Genomic DNA, 23,976 nt, shown 5'->3' with positions numbered 1-23,976 from the left:
ATTCTTTGCTTAGCTCATGTGTTTTCTGAACATTCTAAATTAAACCATAATTTTCACATAACCTGACCTAATTGTTCTCTGGATGACTAGGAACCTAACACATAACATCCCTGAATGGAGAAATTTTATTCCACAATTAACATATAAACTTTCTGGATGGAAAACTTTTTTTCCATAATAAAGTTGGGAATAACACAGTTAATTTAAGTGCTGAATAGTTCAGTCATAGACTAGTTTTGTCAAACTTTCAGCTAGCCACTTGAGCTTGAGGTTGGGCTTGAGTGTCTAAACTGCAACCTTTGAACTGTTGTTGTTTGCACCTGCTGAAGAGACTCAAGGGAATAGAATCACATCAAAATGGGTCGTATGAAATATGCAACGCGCGCTTTGCTAATCTGCTCCCCGCACGCTCTGAGCAAGTGCATTGTATGGTTGACACGTGTCAGAGCCGATGATCCAAAATTCAGCTGAAACCTACGAAATTTTCAGCCGGTTGCTTTGTAGACAGTCCCACTTAAAACGAGTTCATGAACAGATAATGTGCACGTAAAAACGAGCGAATCTTATTTGGTGCCGAACGGAGCTAGAACCATTTTCAGGGAATATCTTTGGAATCTTTTTTTTTCCTAGAATTTATGGTCATATCAGAAGGTGGCCAAAAGGCATTTGCATATCTCCATCAAAGAAAACGATTAAACTTATGTTTAATTTTGTGGCCAACATCTAATACTGACACATCATCTGATACCTTTCACAATATGTGGCATTTGACAAATTGTCAATAGGGTTGCAAGGAATTCAACGAGAGCCAAGAGAAACAAAAGCAGATTTAAGCCGGCCACGGTATTTTAGAAGAATGAATTTCCCATAGGATTACGGCCATGTTCATGTTAATGCCGTTTTTCTCACAGCCACAGACCATCCTATCATGTGGGGCACCTCCATATAGGACACGACAAAAATGTGCCCACTTCTATTTGGTCCCAACAATCACTTGTCACATACAAAATGATAATTCATCTTCTTTATGATTCTGACACGTTTAGTCCCAAAAACTTTTCCTAAAAACATCACATAGAATTTTGGACATCTAAATAAAGCATCAAATATACATGAACATTAAAACTAATTACATAGCTATGAGAGAAATCGTGAGATAAATCTTTTGAGCCTAATTAGTACATGATTAGTCATGAGCGCTACAGTATCCACATGGACTAATGACGGATTAATTAGACTCAAAAGATTCATCTCGCTGTTTCCAGATGAAATCTGAAATTTATTTTGTAATTAGACTATGTTCAATATTTTAAATGTGAAACCATACACGTCGATATGACGTCTCTACCAAAAAAATTTCCAACTGTATGGGGACATAAAACAAAATTTCGTTTTCAATAATTGCAACACATGAATTATTCAACTTGGGATGCATGGTAGATGACGTGTTAATTTTTTATTACATGTTTGACCGTTCATCTTATTTAATAATTTATATAATTATGGTTTGTTTTGTTACAATTGGATTTGTGACTTAATGTATTTTAAGTATAACCTATATTTTTATATTGGCATAATTTTTTTTAAGTAAGACAAACGGTTAAAAAAGTCAATAGTGTTAGAAGTTAAAATATAGAGGTAGTGTATAACTGTCAAATGTCATTATCCTGGTTTTATACGGTGTGTGTTTCATTGCTGCGTTGCGTAAAGCCGTAAATGCAGAAAGTACCGGAGGCGAAGTGACCGGGTGAATGATTGATGAAACAAGAGAAAAAAAAAACACGATACAGCCCCTCACAAAAATTGTATGTACATCAATGTCTTAATTAAATGATACTCCTCCTTTTTTCTATTTAATGCTATTGACTTTTTCCTGTTGTTCGATCGTTCATATTACTCTTTTTTTAAGGTCATATTTAGATGACAAAAATTTTTAGAGAAAAGGTCACATCAAACGTTTGACCAGATATCGAAAGGAGTTTTTGGACATAGAATGAAAAAACGAATTTCACGGCTCGGCTGGAACCGCGGGACGAATTTTTTGAGCCTAATTAAGCCGTCATTAGCACATATTGGTTACTGTAGCATTTATGGCTAATCATGTAGTAATTAGGCTCAAAAGATTCGTCTTAAGACTTCTCCCATAACTGTACAATTAGTTTTTTTATTTCTTCTATGTTTAATGCTTCATTTAAATGTCCAAAAATTCGATGGGATGTTTTTGGAGAAATTTTTTAGGAACTAAACAAGGCCTAAATATGCATAAGTATAAGTCTTAAAGTATTTTTATTAGTAAATCAAATAAAAAAATAGTTATGTAATTATTTTCAAATAAAATAAATGTTCAAACGTATAGTCAGCTCATTAACTGCATCAAATAAAAAAGGAGTTCTATACTGTATATGTGACCTATAGGGGAGGACACTAACTATATATACATATACAGTCTTGCTAAAATATTCATCGTTTAATCAAATTTCTAAAATTTCGACAAACAGTTTTATGCTAAAATAAATTTATAGAACAAATAAGTTTATGATATTATTAGTATTTTTTATGATAATCTATGTACATCATTCCTATTGATTTAAACTAACCATTAAAGAAATTATTGATTGTCAAAATTTTAAAAGTTTAACAGATTTTATCATACACGACAAATATTTTTGAATGAATGGACTATAATTTACTACTTCCACTCTCAAGGAGCTATATAGTATTGATTGTTAAACAAACCTTAATATGCATTCATGCTGTTTATCAAGTGTTGCTGAATTTTAACTAAAATCATCTTTTTGTTAATTTTGTGAACCTTTTTATTTTTTAGTTTTCAAACTAAAATCCACCAAAAATTTATTTTTCAAATATAAACTTTTTTTATCACATCACCCTATTTGACATGGTCAAGTAATACCGCCATACCTTAAAGAGATGGTGTAACCGTTTTATTTCGCAACACTAGCTTAAGTAGCATGACCAAATAATGTTACCACACCAAGAGAAGAGAAGTTAGTGGCAATATTTTGTTTTGCTGGACTGTTGTAGAAAAAATTAGAATCTGCAAATAAATTTTGATGGAGTTTAGTTTTAAAACAAAAGGTTCTCAAAATAAAAACAACTCATTTTTCTTATAAGCCAAATTTTAATTTTAAAAAATAAATTTAGAGTTGATTTTGAGGTTTTTTCCATCGTCGTTTATTTTTTAATCTTTGCTTTTAGATCACTAAGAACATATTTATAAAAAATTTACACACGAATTATTTTTTAATCATCAATAAATTATTTCGTTTATGCCTAATAAAAGCCAAAAAGATGTGGTTGAAGATCACTAAAATCCAGTTGTCGTACACATGGATAGGAAATGTGATATATTAGGGCATGTTCAATGGTAGAGTGACTAGAGTCTATTATGGGCTCTATCTCAAGCCATAGTTACAGGCTAATTAATTTCCCGTTCGCATTCCATCTGATCTGCATCTATGATTAGAGTCAACACACGTACAAAGCAGATTTTCTGGTTGTCTCCTCGTTTTATGTGCAAGAGTCGATGTTTTGCTGACTCCATGTAAAACAACCACTTTTCTCTCCTATGATCTGTCTCTTTCACGTCAACGGGCATGCGATAGAGACGACAATGATAATCCTTTATACGTGCCCTTAGTATTCCACCTAGGTTGAAAATCACATAGCCAAACTCATGTCGCCTCATTTTCCACATACTTCCTGAACAGTGCTCTTTTTAAAATTTTCTATAGAAAATTTATTATAAAAATCATATACTTTTTTTTAATTTTAAGTTTATATAGCTAATATGTAATAAATATATGATAATGAGCCATCCAGTTTTACATGGCAAAGAGAAGGCTTTCCCACCCCCTCTCCCTAATGGTCCCTAACAGAACTCTAGAAGGAAAGTGACAGGCTGCTTCATGGCACGTGATAGACCGATACTATTTTCTTTGGGGTGATTGTTTTCGTGATTCGTGGAAAAAGTCAAATGATATATTTATAAATAAAAAATAATTTATAAATAAAAGTTTTATATACGTGTTCTTAGTGATCTAAAAGCCAATGCTAAAAATAAACTTCGGTGAAAAAGGCTAAAATCAACTCTAAATTTAAGGTTAAAAATTCGAATTTGGGATTATAAGCATAAGAATAATGAAAAGATGGGGATGTCTCTCGTTTTGAACTTTGTGCAAATGAAGGTGGCAGACCAAATATTATTCGTATAGATGGTCATTAAGTACTATTTTCGACCCCCAATTATCTTGATACATAAAAGGATATCAATATATTTATACGCATATTGTTATCAAATAATGTAGTTCGTATTATCCTTTTAGAAAGTTATGAATGAGATTATCAATAAAATAAAGGAGAAAGCATATTCAACATGAAGAAAGCACACGTCTGGCCAATCACGTGCAAGTAAATGGATCGAGAGTCCCACAAGCCGTACAAACCAATTCAGAAGTGTCAACTCGGCATAGAACCGCCATAAGGGCACACATGTTAGCCTTTCATGAAGTTGGCCAACCTATGGGTTTGACCGAACTAAATTAAGATGGCAACGGGACCTCAAACCCCAACCCATAGCATGTAAAAACTCTATTAGGGTATGAAAGTGAGGGTTACAAGGGTAAATCAACACTCATGGGCTATTGTCGGCTAGAAGTTTCTCCCGTCAGGTGTGGCAGGGGCGGGGAAGTTCCCCAATCGCTCGTCTCTGTATCCCCATAGGTACTCGAGTAAGTATGCATATGTGTTTCATATCCCTCACTCCAACAGCACAAATAGAAATATTAGCCAGACCAAATTAGCGTCCATATATAAAAAAGAGAAGGAAAGTAGGAAACCCTAGTCTTTTCCACCGACTCAGTTGTCCCGGCACTCCCGCAGTCCCAAATTCTTGATCCGTCGATTCCCATCCCACTTCTTTCTTCTTCTCTCGAATCTTGAATTCTCGATCCAGGGCGGAGGGTGTGAGATCGCCAGGCCACCAGTCGCTCCCTGCATCACCAGCGGGCACTGCCGCCTACTACTGCAAGCCCCATCGTGCCACTACGTCACAACATGCTAGGGTCGCGCAGCCGCATCGCGCTAACTTGTCGTCGTCGCTAACTTATGTGATGAACTTGTTAAGTGGTTTATTGTTTGATGTAGTTGGCTTGTATGGTTGAGAGTGTGGGCTTATGAAATTATGCGTGTTAGTTATTATTGTTATTATTTGAGAGTGTGGGTGTTTACTTATATTGTTATAAGTTGTTAGTGTGAACTAGACCTGTATATACTCAGTTCTTAGGTGTGGGCACCCGGCGGGTGAACCATACCCGCATGGGGACGAGGACAGGGAGAAATCCTCCCCCGTGTGTGGGGATGGGAATATTTCATCGTGATGATAGGGATAGGGTGCTGAAACTAGGCGGGTGCAGCTCGTTGCCATCTTTAGACCGAACCCTCTCCTCTCATCCCCACCTTCCAAGTGTACACCGGGGATGCTCTCCTAATGACAGTTATGGGTGTTAATGATCTTTGTAACTACATTAGGACAGCTATAAGTAGGGTAGAGTTCTCAGTTCACAATACACACACTTAATAAGAAAATAATCCTATCTCGTCTATATCTTTTCTGTTTATTAGTGGAGTTAAGCTTAGCATTTTTTTCTCAGTTTCCAAGTACCCATGAGGGTCATGTGTGAGTCTTAAACTACCCTCTGCATTTTGTATGACTTTGAGCTTAATAAAGTTACTGTCTTATTACATCGGTGTTTATGGTTTATATAATACTTTAGCTTTATTATGTTCTATGTTATGTATATATGTATTATATGTTTAGGCTAGTTGATCTATGTTACGACCTAGATCTAATGACTTTAAATGGTTGATCTAATCTTAGCTTGTCCATCCGTAGGGTGAGAGTCCTAGGGAGCTAGTGACATTATTTAGCAATATAAGTATAGTGCTTAGATTGACTAAATACCATTAGATGCGGGTGTAACCCATGAAATGCAGAAGTAGGAATCACGTGATGACAAACATGTCCATCCTTTATAACCCTCTATGTTCAGGTATGACATAGGGGCTCATAAATTGTACAACCACATTGGCAGACCAATAGAGAGGTAGTCTCTCGATAGTGCCTAGTTGCATAAAACTAAGTCCTAAACATGTATGTGCATACTCGTGATATAACTACATTAATGAATATAGAAATATATAAATAAACCTTAGCCAATCTTTAGAGCTCGTCCGTTAACTTAGTATTTCTTAAGGGAATGATTTTTTATGTCCACTGACTTTATCATATTATCATTTACCCCTTGATTAGACAATTGATTCATTGTTTACACTATAATCTTAAGCATGATGGTATATTCTTTGATCGTCGTCTTCCATTAGGATAAACAAATAATGATACACTGAATACTTATGGGTGAAATGCTACTTACACATTTATCTATAATCGTATAAAATTCTAATAACTCCATGGAAAATCTTAAATCTTGTAATATTTTGAAGAATAAAACTATAAGCATATTTAGTGCACAAAAGTTATACCAATAGATTCATAATTAAAACATTGGTCAATATATTTTGTGTGTAATCAACAGTCAAAATTTTATATTTAAGTCTTTTTTTACAAATAAAGTACACCCTATAATTTTCTTGGGGAGTGTATTTGATTACAATATGGTACAAGGTTGGTCCTTTATATTATGTTTAGTTAGAGGGAGAGAAGCGTGTGCCCTCTTATATATTAATTCGTATGGAAGCTTCGGATCAAGATTCCTTGCAGAGAGTGGTATAATTTAAAATGTTCTACTAGAAAAACCGAAGAATCAACTCACTGTAAGCCAATTGGGAGTTGGGAGCTAGCAAGGATGGAACAAAGGTTTTTCCCCTGACTGGCTTGACTTTGATCGTTTTGCACCTTGCATCGCTATTGATTACTTTTAGGTTATAAGAGCAAGTTAATAGTATAGCCAAGTATTATCTTCAATTCATCTATAATTAATTTAATAGCTAATTTATAACATATACTACTATGCCCCACTTGTCATATATACTGCGTCTTGGAGTCCGTGCTGTAGCTGGCTACAAATCTATAGCACACTGCTCTTCTCTCTTATCTTTTATTTCATTAAAATATAATTATAGCTGGCTTATAGCCTGTGCTCTAAGATGTTTCAAGTTTTCATTGATTCATATAGATACTAATTAATTTAAACATATTATTATAAAATATATACATTGATTTATAGATTAATTTAGGAAAAATCAAAACATCGTAAGGGAGGGAGTAGTATTTTGTTGTGCAGTATCCCATGCCTGCGTCAATTATCAAGGCAAGTTGATCATATTATTGTTTCTCCTGGCATATACATGGGTGTTAATTTTATTTTAGGCCTCCAACTTAATAGATCAAGAATGTCACATTGCTGTTGATCTGGGAATGGATCTTCGATGATATTGAAATGTTGCTAAAGAAAAACAAGATATCTAGATAGTTAGATCAATGCGCTGTCTTTCATGAAAAAGAAACAAAAACCAAGTATTTGGGATATTTTAAACTTCTGATTTTTTTTATTGTGGATGATGATCTCCACAAACATTGTGTTGTACTATCTCAAACGAGGATCTTTTCAACAGTTAGAGATGGCTCCGTTTCACTCGTCAACGCTCTTATCTTTCTCTTTTGCTTATATTTACTCTTTTACTTATATTTACTCACTCCGTTTCAAAATATAAGGTTCCTGAACTTTATTACTATATTCTAAAATATAAGGCGCGTATTAATTATATTACTACATGTATTAGTAACATAATAAACTGGAACAAAAATAGATAGCATGTATTGGCTGGTTTGTACTAAGTAAATGTATGATTAAATATTTATTGGTCTTTATACACAAGGTGGTTGTGTCTTATATTTTGGAATGGATGGAGTATAAGCTAAAATTGAAAATTTTAACCTTAAATTTGCAATTGATTTTGAGGATCTTTTTATTTTTAGCCATTACATTTTGAACACGTATATACAAATTTTATTATAAATTATTTTTGCTTATAAATATGTCAGTTAGAACAAAACAAAACAATAAGGGCCTAAATGTGAGTTGTCACGAATGGCAAGATTCGTAGCAGTGGGGTGTTGTACGGATAGAAGTGGTAATGGGCCAAGGACTTTGAGTTCTTTCATAGCCCTATTTAATTTTTTTAAAAATTAGTTCAAAACTCTATACAATTTTATTTTTAACCTATTTTAAACTCAACCTAAATTTTGTAGACAAAAAGATTGGAAAATTACACCCCTATACGGATGGACCGCGCTGGTGATCACTGTGCACACAGCAAAGAGCAACTTTAGGCTTTGTTTAGTTCCTAAATTTTTTTTCAACATTGAATTTTTGGACACCTAAATAAAACATTAAATATAGATGAACCAAAAAACAAATTGCACAGTTACGAAAGAAATCTTCATACGAATCTTTTGAGGCTAATTAGTCCACGATTAGTCATAAGTGTTACAGTAATCAACATGTGCTAATAACGGACTAATTAGGCTTAAAAGATTCGTCTCGCGGTTTTTAGGCTAGACGTGAAATTCGTTTTTTCATTCGTGTCCGAAAACCCCTTCTGACATCCGATCAAACATTTGACGTGACACTTCTCCTAAAAATTTTTTCAATCTAAACACCACCTTATTCTGAAATTACCAAAAGAGCCTTTGCTTGTTTTCAACAATCATTGGACAAAAAGAAAAGGCAGTTTGACAACATCCATATAGGAGATCCTTTCCAAACTAGCTAGTGCTTTGTGCCATCAGATCAAGAAACCATCAGTCTGTTTTTTTAAGTTATATGCATATCCTATCACCTCAGTTGTTAACAATTTATTCATAATCATCAGTTTTTGCCTCATTTTTAGCAGTTCATTCATAATATTGGTTTTTGGCATGCAGGTCTGTGCTTCGGATAAAAATAAAATAATTAGTGAAATAACAGTAGCTGATTCCATGTAGCAACGAATAGAAAAAAAAAGTTATATCTGCATGCGTCACATGTATGTGCAGTTTTTTTTTTACATGCATGAACCTTTTTTTTTTCAGGCAGTGAGTTCAGTCAACGTCTTGCCAATGACTCAAGCTCGACCACCTTGATCCGTTCACAAATATAAATAAATATTTTTACGGCTAAAAGTAAAGATTTCTGGAGTACTTTTTTCTCACACCCAACAACCTCCTTGATTTTTTAATGGTTAATAATCATGTAATCTTTCTTTGTGTTGATTAATTAGGTGAGGCCAAAAGAGGAAGGTTCCGAGCATCAAGTGAGACCGGCATCCCATGCGAGAGAGAGAGAGAGAAAGGGCGACGTGGCCTCGTGCCAGTCCGTCGTTACTGTGTGGACCAGATCGCATGGCATGGCCATCAACCCTAACACTAGTGGAGTAGTAGTATTAAAGTCTTCTATTATGTTTATAAGTTAAATTTTTAGATTTAAACTTAGTTGATTTTAGATCCATCATCGTATTTTATTTTTCGGTCGTGATTTTTAGATTTTTAAGATTAAGAATATATATATATATTATTTAAAATTTTTATTTATAAATAAATTATTTAGCTTTTTCCCCAACGGAGAGAAGGAGATCAGCCGATGCACGTAACGAAATAAGAACAGGTTCAATAGTATAGTCAACTACTCGCTCCAAATCATCTATATCCAATCTAATAGATAATTTATATAATAATTACCTATAAAACATTAATACATGGCCCCATATATTATACACATTATGTCTTGGAGTCCATGCTACTGCTGGGTATAAGTTACTAGCTCACTCCTCTTATTTCTCTTCTCTTATATCTTTAAAATATATTTATAGCTAGTTTATCTGCTACTCCCTATTTGACTTTTCTGCTTACAATATTTAACTATTTGTCTTATTTAAAAAATTATAGAAATATTATTTATTTTGCTTGTGACTTTATTTTATTATCAAAATTACTTTAAGCACGATTTACATTTTTTATATTTATATCAAATTTTTAAATAAAATAAATATTCAAATGTTATAAAAAATTTAAACATATTACGATGAAACGTAGATAATGATAATATGTCTAATCTTGCTGCTAGGAGTACGGCAGCCACACGTGTCAATTCATGACGCATGCAATGCATACGGCTCCAGAATCCACCACGTTTGGCGCGTCGCCAGCTTTCGTTCTGACAACACAACATGGCCGCCCATCGTCGCCACTCGCTCGCTCCGTTGACCCGGAACGAAAATTCTACCAATTCTCTGGCCGCCACGATATTGGTTATAATATTTTTACTTTTGTAAAAGTAATATAAACATTGGCATCCTATTTCCTTGTTTCCGTATATAAAAATATTCCTTTTAATTTCTGAACATGCAGCGCTTGATAGTTGAATTCATAAATATGAAAATTTTCAAAACGGTTATATAAAGACGATGGAATCGAGTCGGCATGTGTACATTGATACGGAGGCATGGGTCTAAAGTTAATTTTGAATAGCCACCGGCCTAATCTTTTCGTTTCTACTTAGATTTATAAACTAAATTTTAAATTAAACTTAAAATTTTACTTTTAGATCGCTAAAAAGACATATATAAAAATTTTATTCATCAATTTTTTTATTTATAAATATGATATTTAGCGTTTTCCTTAAAAGAATAAACAATCACTCCCATGACCATTACATCACATCATGTAGAAGATCGATCGATCCCTCGAGCTAGCTAGCTCTAGCCATATATGCGCGAAATGGCACAAGCTAAGCTAGTTTGTGGGGTGTTTAGACGTGGCTATAACTTTTTTTATTCATGTCATATCAGATGTTTAGATATTAATTTAAAGTATTAAATATAGACTAATAAAAAAACTAATTTCATAAATAAGAGCTAATCCGCCAGATGAATTTTTAAAGTCTAATTAATCTATAATTAGCAAATATTTACCTAGCATGACATAGGCTAATCATGTATTAATTAAGCTCAATAGGTTCGTCTCACGAATTAGTCTAAAATTATAAAATAAGTTTATAATTAATCTATATTTAATACTCTAAATTAATATCTAAATATCTGATGTGACAGTGACTAAAAATAAATCCCTGCTTTTTTTCCAAATAGGCCCTCGGTGCGACACGGTACCTGGGCCAGCAATGTACGTACGTATACGAGAATCAATTTTGCCCTTCAAGTCCCGAGGAGGCAATTGGCTGACCGATAATCGAAGAAGAGCCAATGACATACATGCATCGAAATCGTGGAATTTGTGGACAATAGGACAGGGTCATTGTCTGATTTTTTAGTAATTATTTAATAATATAAATAAAAAAATTACTACTACTATTAAACAACAAAGTTATTTAATAGCCCCTCTCTTTAATCCGCATAACGAAAAATTCTTAAACATTCTTAAACAGTTGTTTAACATCTAAGGATACTATCTTACGCTACAATATATGTTAACCCTACACGACACTCAACACATACGTATCAGTAATATCCATCCAATCCACCACATAACCTACACCGTCAGGAAGGAGTACAATGTCATTGTCTGTTTTCTTGGTAATTATTTAATAATATGAATACTAAAATTAACTACTACTATTAAATAACAAAATTATTTAATACCTCAACCATTTAATCTCCATAAAAAAATCTTAAACAGTTACTTAAAATCTAGTAACACAATCTTACGCTACAATATATGTTAACCCTAGACGACAACACATGTGTGCCAACAATATCCATGTAAGCCACCGCATAACATACACCCTCAAAAAGGAGTATAGCTACAGAATCCAATAGAGCATCAAAACCGGCACATGCCCTCCCAAAAAAAACAAGACAAAAGAACAACAAGCACAAGCACAAGCACAAGCACATGTCCCAAAGAAATCCCAAAACGTGCACAAATAGGTGTATACTTTCCTACACAAAACCGCACTTAACCACCCCCAAAACCCCCTCAAAATAGCAAAAAAGAAAAAACGAACAAACTCATCATCATCAAAATCCCTCTAGTATAAAGACCCACCACAAACACAACATCAACCAAGAAAAAAAAAAAGAAAAAGGAGACCACCACCACACAAAACGCGAATCCCCCCTATTTATTACCCCCCTCCCTCCCCTACCGCCGCCGACGCCGAACCCCCACACACCACACAACCCCATCGCCTCGCGCCGCCGCCGCCGCCGCAGCAGCAGCAGCCGCCGTTGCCTGAGAAGAGGGAGGGAGGAGGAGGGAGGAGCGAGACGTTCCCTGTGGTTTTGGGCTCCTCCTGGGGAAGGGATATAAGGCGGGGCGAGTTGAAAGGCGGCAAACACGGCTAGCGTTGAGGCCGTGCGGCGCGGCGACGCAGCTGCGCGCGGCGCCATTGCCGCCCCCGCCCCCGCGACGGCGTCCAGCCCGGCCCCGCACGGCGGCCGCGGGGCGCTACCGTCGGCAGGCGGAAGCCCCTCGGACCTCCTCTTCCTCGCCGGCGGCGGTCTCCGTCTCCGTCTCCGCCTCGTCTGACGTCCCCCTTCCGCTGACCTACCCTAACCTAACCTGATCTGACCTGACCTCGAGAGAGAGAAAGAGAGGAGAAGAGGGGTTTTGAAAGGATGGAGATGAAGCTGACCATCAAGAGGGTGCCCACGGTGGTGTCCAACTACCAGGAGGAAGGCGCCGCCGCCGACGCCGCCAACGACCGCCCGCGCGCCGGCTGCGGGAGGGATTGCCTCGGGGACTGCTGCTTGCCCGGTGAGCCGCCTCCTCCTCCTGATTCAGGATTACTTCGCAAACTTGATTATACTACTATTACTATTAGGTTTTGTGTTATCGTCGTACGCTTTTAGTTTTGATTCCAAAATCTTAGTTACTAGTATAGTATGCTTTCTTCTGTGATGATTTATTATTAGTTAAAAAAAAGACATCTCCCGACTTCCGAGAAAGTTGGATCCTTGCATCCAAACTGGTTGCTGTCGTAGGAAGGATGCTTTGTGCTTATCTTTTACTATTTTTACCCCCCTTTGGTTAAACTGTAGTTACTGGGAATGTTCTTGGGTTGACAAGTTGTAGTTTGTTTTGTCCCCCTCCAACTTGTTGGGATAAAAATAGGAGCCACATTATTTTATTTTATTTTATTTTATTTCATTGGATGCTTGAAAACTTTAGGGAATAGGTACCACAGAAAATTGAATGGACAAATTTATCACATCCACTTGTTTTTAAGTGAATTACTAACATTTTCTTGCATTTTCCTGAGCAGATTCCAAGCTTCCACTGTACGCTTTTAAGGCAAGTCCAAAGAAACCGTCTTCGCAGGAGGATGCTGCCAACACTGACTTCTTCGTCAATCTCCTGCTTGGCCTGGTAAATAGATGCCCATAGTAATTATTTCGCAAAGGAGAAGTTCAAGTATTTGTTTTGTATTGCACACCACTACTAAACCCTGTTAGCTGTCTGGGAGAGGTACTGAGGGAATGAGATGAGATCAGGTAGTTTTTGGTTGCACAGTTTTGGTTTCATAATCAGTTACCACTTACCAGCTTGTTCCAAGACCGTTACATGTGTTTGTTTCAAATTTCAAATGGGCCAGTAACGGGTACTCTGAGATCAGGTCCTACCACGATGAAAAGCACATTATGCTCCCTATCCAGTGGAAATGCTTACCGTTAATTACTCGTTACCTTTGGCTCTTCCCACTCACAAGCTAAGATGCTAGATGCTATGTATTTATGACGTGTAACCTGCAAGGAAGTCCTATATTAATTAAGTTATTTCTATGCCAAATATACACCAGATAGTATTATTTGTGAGATAGTATTGCTGATTACGCAATTACTACTCCCTCCATTTGTTATCATAAAGTTATAAGCCCTATGGTTTTTCAATCTTGTTAAAATTATACCGCTTGCATGCGAATTTATTGAATCTTTGCCTTGTTTGTCCTCATTTATGACATAACCTACCCTGCGTTTATAGTAGGTACCTCTCCAATCATGTTACTATGCTTACATAAGTTAATTATTGTTTGTATTATGCAGTGGGAGGACAAGATGGCCCGGGGCTTATTTCGATATGATGTCACTGCCTGTGAGACCAAGGTTATCCCAGGCAACCTTGGCTTTGTTGCACAACTGAATGAAGGACGCCACCTCAAGAAGCGCCCTACTGAGTTCCGCGTGGATCGTGTGCTTCAACCATTTGATGCTGCCAAGTTCAACTTCACCAAAGTTGGCCAGGAGGAGGTGCTCTTCCAATTTGAGAATGGTGGTGGTGATGACAGCTTCTTTCTGAAGAGCGCCCCAATCAGTGTTGCTGATCGTGCTCCTAATGTTGTTGCGATCAATGTATGACGCATTCACACTGGTAATCTATTTTAATCCCAATTTGTGTACTTTTGATGCTTATATTTCTATTTGACACTCTGCAGGTAAGCCCAATTGAATATGGCCATGTTCTTCTCATTCCCCGTGTCCTGGACCGTCTGCCCCAGAGGATTGACCAGGAGAGCTTCTTGCTTGCACTGCACATGGCTGCTGAAGCTGCAAGCCCGTACTTCAGGCTTGGCTATAATAGTTTGGGTGCCTTTGCAACCATCAACCACCTCCACTTTCAGGTACTCATCACATGATTTTGAAATTTGTTTACTATTGTATCTATGTGTAGTAGTTAGGTAAATCATAAATACTCCAGCATGCAAAATTGCACAAACTGTGTTTCATGTGGGGACATGCCTTTTCAGTTACAGTGACACTGAACCCTTGGTATCTGCAGACCAAACCAACAAATACCTATTATTTGCATGGTTACTAGGCGATACATGTTCGATGTAAATAAATATCTGTCTTTATTAAGCTTCTGGTTCTCTTGCCACAGGGATTCAGATACATTGAGAGGAGTCGTATTTTCTTTAGAGAAAAAGTAGTCCTATTATGCATCCATTTGATCTGAACAATTAGCTGATAGAACCACCTGTGCTGTAGTGTTGTGTTTACCATTGTGTACTAAATGATACCCTGATTCTTTTGTCCACAGGCGTACTACTTGACAGTGCCTTTCCCTGTTGAGAAGGCAGCTACCAAGAGGATTTTCCTTGCTGAGGGCGTGATGAACAGTGGAGTAAAGGTGTCCAAGCTGATGAACTACCCTGTGAGGGGACTGGTTTTTGAGGGAGGCAATTCACTGAACGATCTGGCCAGTGTGGTTTCCAGTGCTTGTATCTGGCTGCAGGACAATAATGTGCCTTACAATGTTCTTATTTCTGACTGCGGCAAGAAGATCTTCCTCTTCCCTCAGGTAAATCGATTACATGCATAATATCAATAGTTCTATCCACTAGCATGTATATCTCAGAACTGTTGTACCTAGCTAATTTGTCTAAGGTTACTCTAGTTAACTTGATCCTAACAAAGACATAATTGGTGTATGTAGTGTAATCATGCTATCAACAATTGTGTAAAAATGTGCAATGTTTGTAATTTCTTTCTGATGTTCTAATAAATTTCATCTGTTTCCAAAATGCAGTGCTATGCTGAGAAGCAGGCTCTGGGCGAAGTGAGCCAGGAGCTGCTGGACACACAGGTTAACCCAGCAGCGTGGGAGATCAGTGGCCACATCGTACTGAAACGGAGGAGCGATTATGAGGAGGCTTCAGAGGCTTCTGCGTGGAGACTCCTTGCTGAAGTTTCCCTGTCGGAGGAACGCTTTGAGGAAGTGAAAGCCTACATCTTTGATGCCGCTGGTCTGGTGCAGTCTGACGAGGAGGAAGTCAGTGAAGACGAGGACGCCGCCGCCTACACGCCCGTCTCCATTGCTCCTGCTGTTGCCGAAGGCTGTCTCGTCCTTCAGTGAGATGATAGAGAACAGGGTGTCGGCCTAGTGAGAGCCGTGCCGCCTTCGTCGTCTCGTCAGTCTTCACACGCTGGTCGCCTAGCTTCATCGTAGTTATGGTTGCTGAACTTATATAAGGATCTGATCTTATATAAGGATCAATGTGGTTGAGCTGCCTGGAGTCTGTGTCTGTCCCTGCATAGTTGCACCCATTTCTCCCTTCCCTGATGCTCTGGTATTCAGATTCTGCAAATATTAAGCAGAGAACTGTGTGTATTGTTTGTGCTGTTTAGCACTGAATCTAATGTGATGAACATTGTTAATACCTACACATCTTCCCTGACATGTTTGCTCGCTTTGTTTTCTTATATTGGCTGCTTTTGTTAATGCTGGAGGATGCGTCATTGGTGTTAACTACTCACAGTACAGTTCCAAAGTATGCGTCACTGAAGAGACAAACCGAAAACTGTGTGTATTCTTTTCCTGACTACATTACACATCTATTCTGTGTTCCTTTACAACCACAATTTATAAAGTGACTATGCTATAACAAAATTACTGAGGGTCATCGTTTAATTTTTTTTACGGCATAATGGGTTTCAATCCAAATACACTCTAAATCAGCGGTCCACCAAATCAACTCACAAATTATTTTTTGTTAGGACAAACCAATCCAACTTCGACTTTAATATAATCCAAATCAAACCATTTGGATAAAATAAGTCACTCTAGCAGCAGAATGGATGCATAAACTTGACCTAAAATTTTTAAATTCGTGTTCACACTATAAAATTTGAATATAATCTAGTAAGATGATTTACTATGTATAAGAGCAACTTTTATAAATTTTAATCAATTTTTACATATAGGTCTCACATATATCTTTTCTATTATCCATTGGTTACTCAACTGAAGAGATTTAGTTGTCCTCCACGGACTAATTCCATTTATAACTTAAAATCACCTAACCAATACTACTCCGTTTGTCCTTATGTCCCAGGCCAATCCAAACAGTTCTTTGCGATCTAAAAACAAAAACAAAGACTACAAAATAATCTAAATTTAATATTCACACTATAAAAACTAAATCAACTCTAAATTTAATGTAAAATTTAAATTTTATTTTATAAGTATAAACAAAAGTAAAAATATGAGAATGATCACGTAGTATCACTCAAGTGATAAAGAGCAGCTCTTGAAACCAGAATCTAACTGGAGGACATTTTGGCATACATCGTTTGAGAAATTTAGTACTAGCAAAATAGCTGCAACTGCAACTATGCTCGCGCGCAGTTAACCAAACACCTGCTTCAAGGAGCCTGGCTTCAGGCATGACACACGCTACATGACTGTAGAAGTTTATAACTGAACATGTCTATCGGATAGAGCAGCAAATGGCTAGCCAATGCTATTCTTCCATCTCCTTACTTTTGCCAAAAGCTCATGCTGTTTGCCTATGTATTGTTCTCTGATGATAGAACTAAGCTACTAAGCTGCTATTTATCTCAACGGACGCTAAGCAAAACCAGTGAAAAATGACATTTTTTCTCTTAACTAGTACAATGGTAGTATCCTTGTTTGTTTTACAGCCTAAAATTTTTGGTTTAAGATGACAAAACTGAAGTAGATGTTGCTACAACAAAATTTTCATCTTTGACTTGATAGAGAGCAGCTCCTCCTTGCTCACCACCTTCCACACACCACCAACCAGTAACCTACCCTTCAAAGGAAAGGCCAATTCTGGCATCTCTGAAATCTCACATTCAGGTGATGTTTTTGATATTTCTGTAATGATTTCAGCGTCCAATTGCTTCTCAGCGTGAGAATAATGCTCAATTATTTCAGGATGGTCATCAGGCTCAAAATTTACATGTTCCTCTAATGTGTCATCTTCATGAACGGCGACGTCAAGATTAGGAAGAACAGGCACTGAACTAAATGAACAAGGTATCATTCCAATTGGACAGGGGGTCCAGGACTTTGCTGTAGACCATCTATTACGTTTCTCTGGAATGATAGTGTGCAATGATCCCCCGGTGCCATTTTCTACCGAACATATGTCCTTCTGTTTCAATTGCGATTTGAACATTTCCAGCTTCTCTGTTGCCTTGTCAACTGATTCTATTTCTTTTCTGGACTCAGGGAGGGTAGAATCTCTAGCCAACCTTCCCAGGGATAAAGCAGGAAGCTTCAACAGTTTCTCCTTCACATTGTTGGTGGTCATGTCAATCAGCAGTAGCGCTGCATCTATGATACGTCTGTCACCTATAATAGATAAAACCAACAACTTCTGCAGAAGTTTCGCTAGGCAGAAACGTGGGACTGCATTCCTGTCTGAAGAGAGCACTCCTATTTCATGGACAAGTCCAATGCAGCCTGAATCCTTTAATTCTTTTACCTTTGTGACAAGCCACAAAAGAAGGGAACATAGATTTTCCATTTTAGCTGGCAGGCAAGCATTGGATTCACCTATAACATAACAAAAACCGGTCAGGACAGACACATAGCAGCGCTAATACAACTCTAAAGGAGTCAGGAATGAAATGATAGCATCAAGTAACGATTATGCCTTTCGAGACGATGCATGAAGTGAATTGTATGGTAAGGTCCAGCTAGGACAGAATTGAAAACAGAGCGTCTAGCTGTAAGAACAGTACCTTTGTATTCAAGGCTTTCACAAGTCTCAATTGTTTCAATTACCGACTTCAGTATGCCAAGCAGCAATCTTGGTTCCTTTTCTGATAATTTTGTTACAATAGTTTTCATATCATTATTTGATATTTGGTTGTGAATACCAGATGACTGATCTACATCCAAACTATCAGTTTGTTGCACATCGCTATTTTCAGAGGACTCAGGGGCATCAAGTTGAAAAAAGTCCAATATAATAGAGGCAACCTCAGAAGGACATGCGTAGTAAAGGCGGCGAACATATTTTGTGTTTCTGGAAATCATTTTCTCCGAACCTGCACACAGGGTCATGGAGAGACATTCACTGAGATGATTATAATTATCCTTTGTATAACTTTATCCATCTGAATAAATCCTAAAACATAATTTATTTTCATGTCATTGTCAAATGGTAGCAACCAAATTAATTCAATAAAAAACAATGGATGGTAACAAACAACAATGATGCTTGTAGTTACACCTGTAATCCTCTATAGCATGCATGTGCAATAATACAGCGGTAGCGCAGTTAGGATTAACAAAAGAGGGGCAACAGAAATTCACGAGTTGCATAACTGTGTTGTGACTATGTTGTCAAGCGTAATCCTAAGTTTCTCCATATAATGAAAAATAAAGCATAAACCAATGATCCTCTGATAAACCAAAGAAACTTTAACAAGGTGAAACCAGCAAAATCAAATGATGGTAACAAGCTTGAATTGGGTAACACATTCCATGTGACTGAAATTTTTTTGTACAATTAGGTCTAACATGTACTGACAGCTAAATCACAATATGGGGAACATATTTTTCAATCTGCAGTTAAATTTTCTTATAAAAAAAAAATGTACGACATCCCTCCTATTTGCCAAGGAAACTAATTAAGTGTGACAAATAAAATGTACCTAGAACAGAAAAGCTGATAAGAATCACTGGTAACTTTAAAATACAAACATAAGGCCAACCAGAAAATTCTGACAGTAGGTTTTCAGAAACTGATTTCTCGTTGCCTGCAGAGAAATCTTAATGGAACCCAAGTAAAGAAAACTATACAGGCCCAAAAGAACTAGACAAGGCCCAGTGAAACTGAATCACAAATCAGACTATAAGCTGATGACACTCACGTTTCCTTTTGGAGCCTGACTTCGCTTTCACTGAATCTTTTCCACTCAGAAAGTGATTGATATCGTGCAATTTTGAGCTTAGCTCTACTTGAACATCAGGAATAGCATTAGATTGGGAATCCCAGTAAATACACTTCAACCAATCAAATGCCTGAAAATAATCTCAATTGGTGAAATATCAGGCAAGGAACACTGACCAAAACTTACAAACAGCACTGAATATTATTCCTTATAATCAAAAGTCATTACTCAGCAGAAATAAAATAACTACTGATCAAGAATCCCTGGAAACACTAATCAACAAACTATACCTTAATGGCTGCCAACCGTAGCAGCCGCAGAGAGGGAAGACTGCGATGGGAACTCTCTACAAGGGATAGATGATGTTATTAGCTCAACTGCAACAGGATCACTTCAAAGAGAAATGCAAAAAACGAAATATTTAATATTCTAACCATGACGAATGTCGACAAGAACTCGTGGTATTCCAACAGCCTCAGCTAATTCAGATATTGAATAACCAGTTTTCTTTTGTGGGTTCTCCACAAAACCATTTACGAGCCTGGAAGTAGAAAATTCAATGCTTATTGGTTTTCATAAAAATCAATTCAAGTAACAACTAAAGATTTGGATTCACTAGAAAGATAAACCAACAAAAAGGAGCTCTGCAACTAGTACCATCAATAATTCATCTGTGCAATGAACAGTGCACACGTCTCTGCTACTCAGTTGTAGCAGAAATAACATAACAGATTCTGAGCAATATAAGCATCTAGCATATTGTGGTGCTAAGTATGTCACCCTTTCAACACCAGAAAGCCTACAATGTGCCACTCCAATTAAGGTACACTACACAATTTGGGTGAGTCTTTGGCTCACTGACTTGTGGGTAGTAAAAACCAAAAGTAATTAATCTTTACAGCGGAAAATGTTAAAATCCCTTCATCTGGGCTCAGGTCTGCCCTGGCAATGTACTGATATGGAATGATGTTCAAACAAGATATGGTAAATCACTAATATGAAGAGTGCCGCGCAAACAACATATGGCAATTGAACTCATACTCTGTCCAGTCGGCTATATCTTGAGGTTAAAAAGACTCGCTTTTCACATTGCCACCTTAAGGTCTGTTAAGCTCTAGTTCTACTATTAGTTCCTTAGAAACTTCCCAAACTCTGCAAAATGTTAATTGAGGAAAACACTAAATTCAAATGTTGGCTTCCTTGCACAATAGGTTGTGGCATGCGACATTTGAAGCCCACCCACCCAATAAGAAAGTTGTTTTCATGAAGCAGCATAACAGTGCTACGAAAACCATTTAGCGCATTGCAATTTGCAATTAGAGAGTTATGCTCTTATGTAACAAAATTGCAGTAGGAATTTAATTTACTCACCTCATGATTGCCATACTATACAGCATCGCCAGCATCTCTTCCGACTCCAGCGTATCATCCGCAGCCACCATCACACTCCTAGATAACAAGCAATCGCATATAAGTATAACACCATTCCCAACTCCACTCCACAAAACCAAAGATTGGAAATTTTTTGCAGCTTTCAACAATCCACAGACCGGAAGAAGGGATCCCGCAGCCGTATCTCGACGAAGGCGGCGGTCACATCGACGGGGACCGGGAGGGAGCCCCTGCTCCGCCACGCCGCGATCTGGAAGCACGCGAAACAGTCACAGATCACACACCCCGCGTTGGCGAAAATTTGATGCGGCGTAAGAGCGTTACCCTGCGAAGAGCGGCGACGGGGGAGGCGGAGAAGAGGCCGTCGCGCACGAACCGCCACTCCGCCCAGCTCGGCCACGGCACCAGCTTCCGGCCGGTGGAGAGGCCGCCGCCGGCTCCGGCTCCGGCACCCGTCGCTTCCGGCGCCCCCTCCGCCGCCTCCATGGGAGCGAGCCAACACAAGCCGCAGTAGTCCAAACCCCCCCCCCACCCTACTACTCACAGCTCCCTACTACCGCCGGCGGCGGTGGCGGGGGGAGCGGAGCCTCGCAACGGCGGTGGCGGCGGTGGGGAGGAGCGGAGAGGCGGCGGGAAGGGGAGGGAGGTGGAGCTCGAGGCGAAGAGCCTCTCAACTTGGGCCGCCTTTTCCTTGTCGGCCCAAAGAGCTGATGGGCTCTCTCGAGCAGATGGGCCGTGCTGTAGTGGGCCGTCTTGCAGGGTTCATGTGAAAAATTTTTTATTAAATAAACCTTTTTAGCAAGTAATTAATTACTAAAACACCGGACAAAATTTTTATAAAACTGAACCTTTTGGCCATGCCAGTGTTGGTGGCATGGCAAGGATGTGGCAAGTCATTTCACCACGCTAATGTTGGCGGCATGGCCAAAAGATTCATACGATGAAAATATTTTCCCCGGAGATTTAGTAATAAAATTATTTATTAAAAGGTTTAAAAAATAAAAATTTTCGTTTATGTGACCAACCACATAATAATCTTTTTTTTTCTGAAAAAACATAATAATAATATCCTACTATTCTCTCTCTCTCTCAAAGAAAAAACAAATCCTACATACAAGGAATTTAATCATGCTTTTGATACAAGTAACCAAATACCAGCTCATGTGATACATGCCCCAGTACAGACAATCAGACAAGGCCATTTACATCCCTTTAGTATCCAAGGGAGCTTCATCCAGAATAATGACTCATACGAGCTTGACTATTGACGTATCTATCCAACCAAATATTGCACACGCTATCTAGGTTCAAACCGTACAAACAACCAAGTAAAGACCCTTTACATCCCACCTCATCCAGAAAATGACTCATACAGAGCTGGTCAGAGTTATCCAGACAACCAGATCATGCATGCACACCATACTTACACATCTATGAATGTTCTCTAATACTCCCTCCGTTTCATAATGTAAAGATGTTTGACTTTTTTGCTTGCAACATTTAATCATTTGTCCTATTTAAAAAATTATAGAAATATTATTTATTTTGCCTGTGACTTAGATAATAAAAAAACTTTAAGCACAATTTGCCATTTTTTATATTTGTACTAAATTTTTGAATAAGACGTATAGTCAAACATTACAACAAAGTCAAACATCTTACATTATGAAACGGAGGCCGTAGACGTTTAATTAGAGACATGTTAGAGACAAATTTTCGACCTCACTAAATTCCTATGTCATATCATGGACATGCACGAGAGAACTAGGATTAAAATCTTGATGCGTGAGGTCATATATACAACCTAATTACAACCATGGCTCCACTGTCTTAATTACTACATATGCTTCTCCAAGTAGAACTAACCCACTAATTAAAATAAAAAAAATCGATCAGCCACTCGATCATAGAGAGGAAGAACTGTTGTTCGGTGTTCGTATAGATTAGTTTGTTGATTAATGGTGAGAACCTCTGTTGTTATGGTAACTCTTCTGAAAGCAGAAGCCACAATCCCCTTAAGCCAGCTCTGCCTCTTTTTGTTAACTCAGTTTCAAATATTGCTAACAACTAAAAACAGTCACAAACAAGTGCATGCATAAAAAAAAAGTGGCAACAAAATTATACTCCCTCCGTTTTAGCGTAAAACTTTATAGCCTTGTCTAGATTCATATTCATATAGATACTAATGAATCTAGACATATATATAAATTATATGAGGTATACTTCGGTCTCCTGGCTGGTACCGCTCGTTACCAGTACCGGCAGGACTAACTCAACTCTAACCGTTAGATTATAGGAGAATCAGCAGGGGTATGATTAGTCATGGCCTACTCCTCGCCACCATTGACCAGTGCAGCCCACGGCCTACTCCTCCCTCGCCGCTTCTGCCACAGACTCCTCCGTCGTCGCCCACCGCGGTTCTGCCTTCCTCCTCGGCCACTGCCATGCCGCGGCCACCTCCTCCGCCGCCGCGGTTTCCTCCTCCGCAGCAGCCACTGTCGTACCATAGCCTACTCCTCCGTCGCCCAAGCCGTCGCCGCCGGTAGTGAAGAGAGAATGGGAGAAGATGAGTCTGCGAGCCCGCAAGATTGGACGAGGGGATTGATCGATCCATCCCAATGTGAAAAGATAAATTTATCCCTGTGAGAGGCAGATAGATTGTGGTGTCACCTCCGCAAAACACCTGAATCGATCGGTACCACCCCACTCCTGTCTGTCCGATCTGAACACGTGTACGACTCAAATTTAATACCCGTATAATATGTGGGACGGTAAAAACTCTCAAATTATATACATTCACCAATGGATGAATTTAGACAAGTCTAGAAAGTCTTACAATATGAAACAGAGGTAGTAAAATTTAACCAAACATGAAGATCCTTGATATCATATACACAGTCACTG

General features: G+C 38.1%; 2 protein-coding genes across 2 annotated transcripts; one reads left to right on the top strand and one right to left on the bottom strand.

The window, feature by feature from the left end:
* Positions 1–12,096: 12,096 nt before the first annotated feature.
* Positions 12,097–16,205, top strand: LOC102721498 (GDP-L-galactose phosphorylase 2-like). The gene is made up of 6 exons (XM_006663815.3): positions 12,097–12,790; positions 13,299–13,402; positions 14,077–14,382; positions 14,466–14,651; positions 15,071–15,331; positions 15,560–16,205. Exons 1-6 carry the CDS (start codon positions 12,652–12,654, stop codon positions 15,884–15,886), a joined length of 1,323 nt encoding a protein of 440 aa, XP_006663878.1. The 5' UTR covers positions 12,097–12,651; the 3' UTR covers positions 15,887–16,205.
* An 833-nt stretch (positions 16,206–17,038) lies between these two features.
* On the bottom strand, positions 17,039–21,621 carry LOC102721786. Its single transcript, XM_006663816.3, has 8 exons — positions 21,397–21,621; positions 21,231–21,322; positions 21,052–21,129; positions 20,115–20,221; positions 19,971–20,026; positions 19,660–19,810; positions 18,523–18,831; positions 17,039–18,334 (listed from the first exon to the last, which is right to left on the bottom strand). Exons 1-8 carry the CDS (start codon positions 21,556–21,558, stop codon positions 17,499–17,501), a joined length of 1,791 nt encoding a protein of 596 aa, XP_006663879.3. The 5' UTR covers positions 21,559–21,621; the 3' UTR covers positions 17,039–17,498.
* Positions 21,622–23,976: the final 2,355 nt, after the last annotated feature.

This window comes from Oryza brachyantha, chromosome 12 (genome assembly GCF_000231095.2).
Source record: "Oryza brachyantha chromosome 12, ObraRS2, whole genome shotgun sequence".
NCBI lineage: Eukaryota > Viridiplantae > Streptophyta > Magnoliopsida > Poales > Poaceae > Oryza > Oryza brachyantha.
This window is presented reverse-complemented; position numbering and strand designations above follow the sequence as displayed.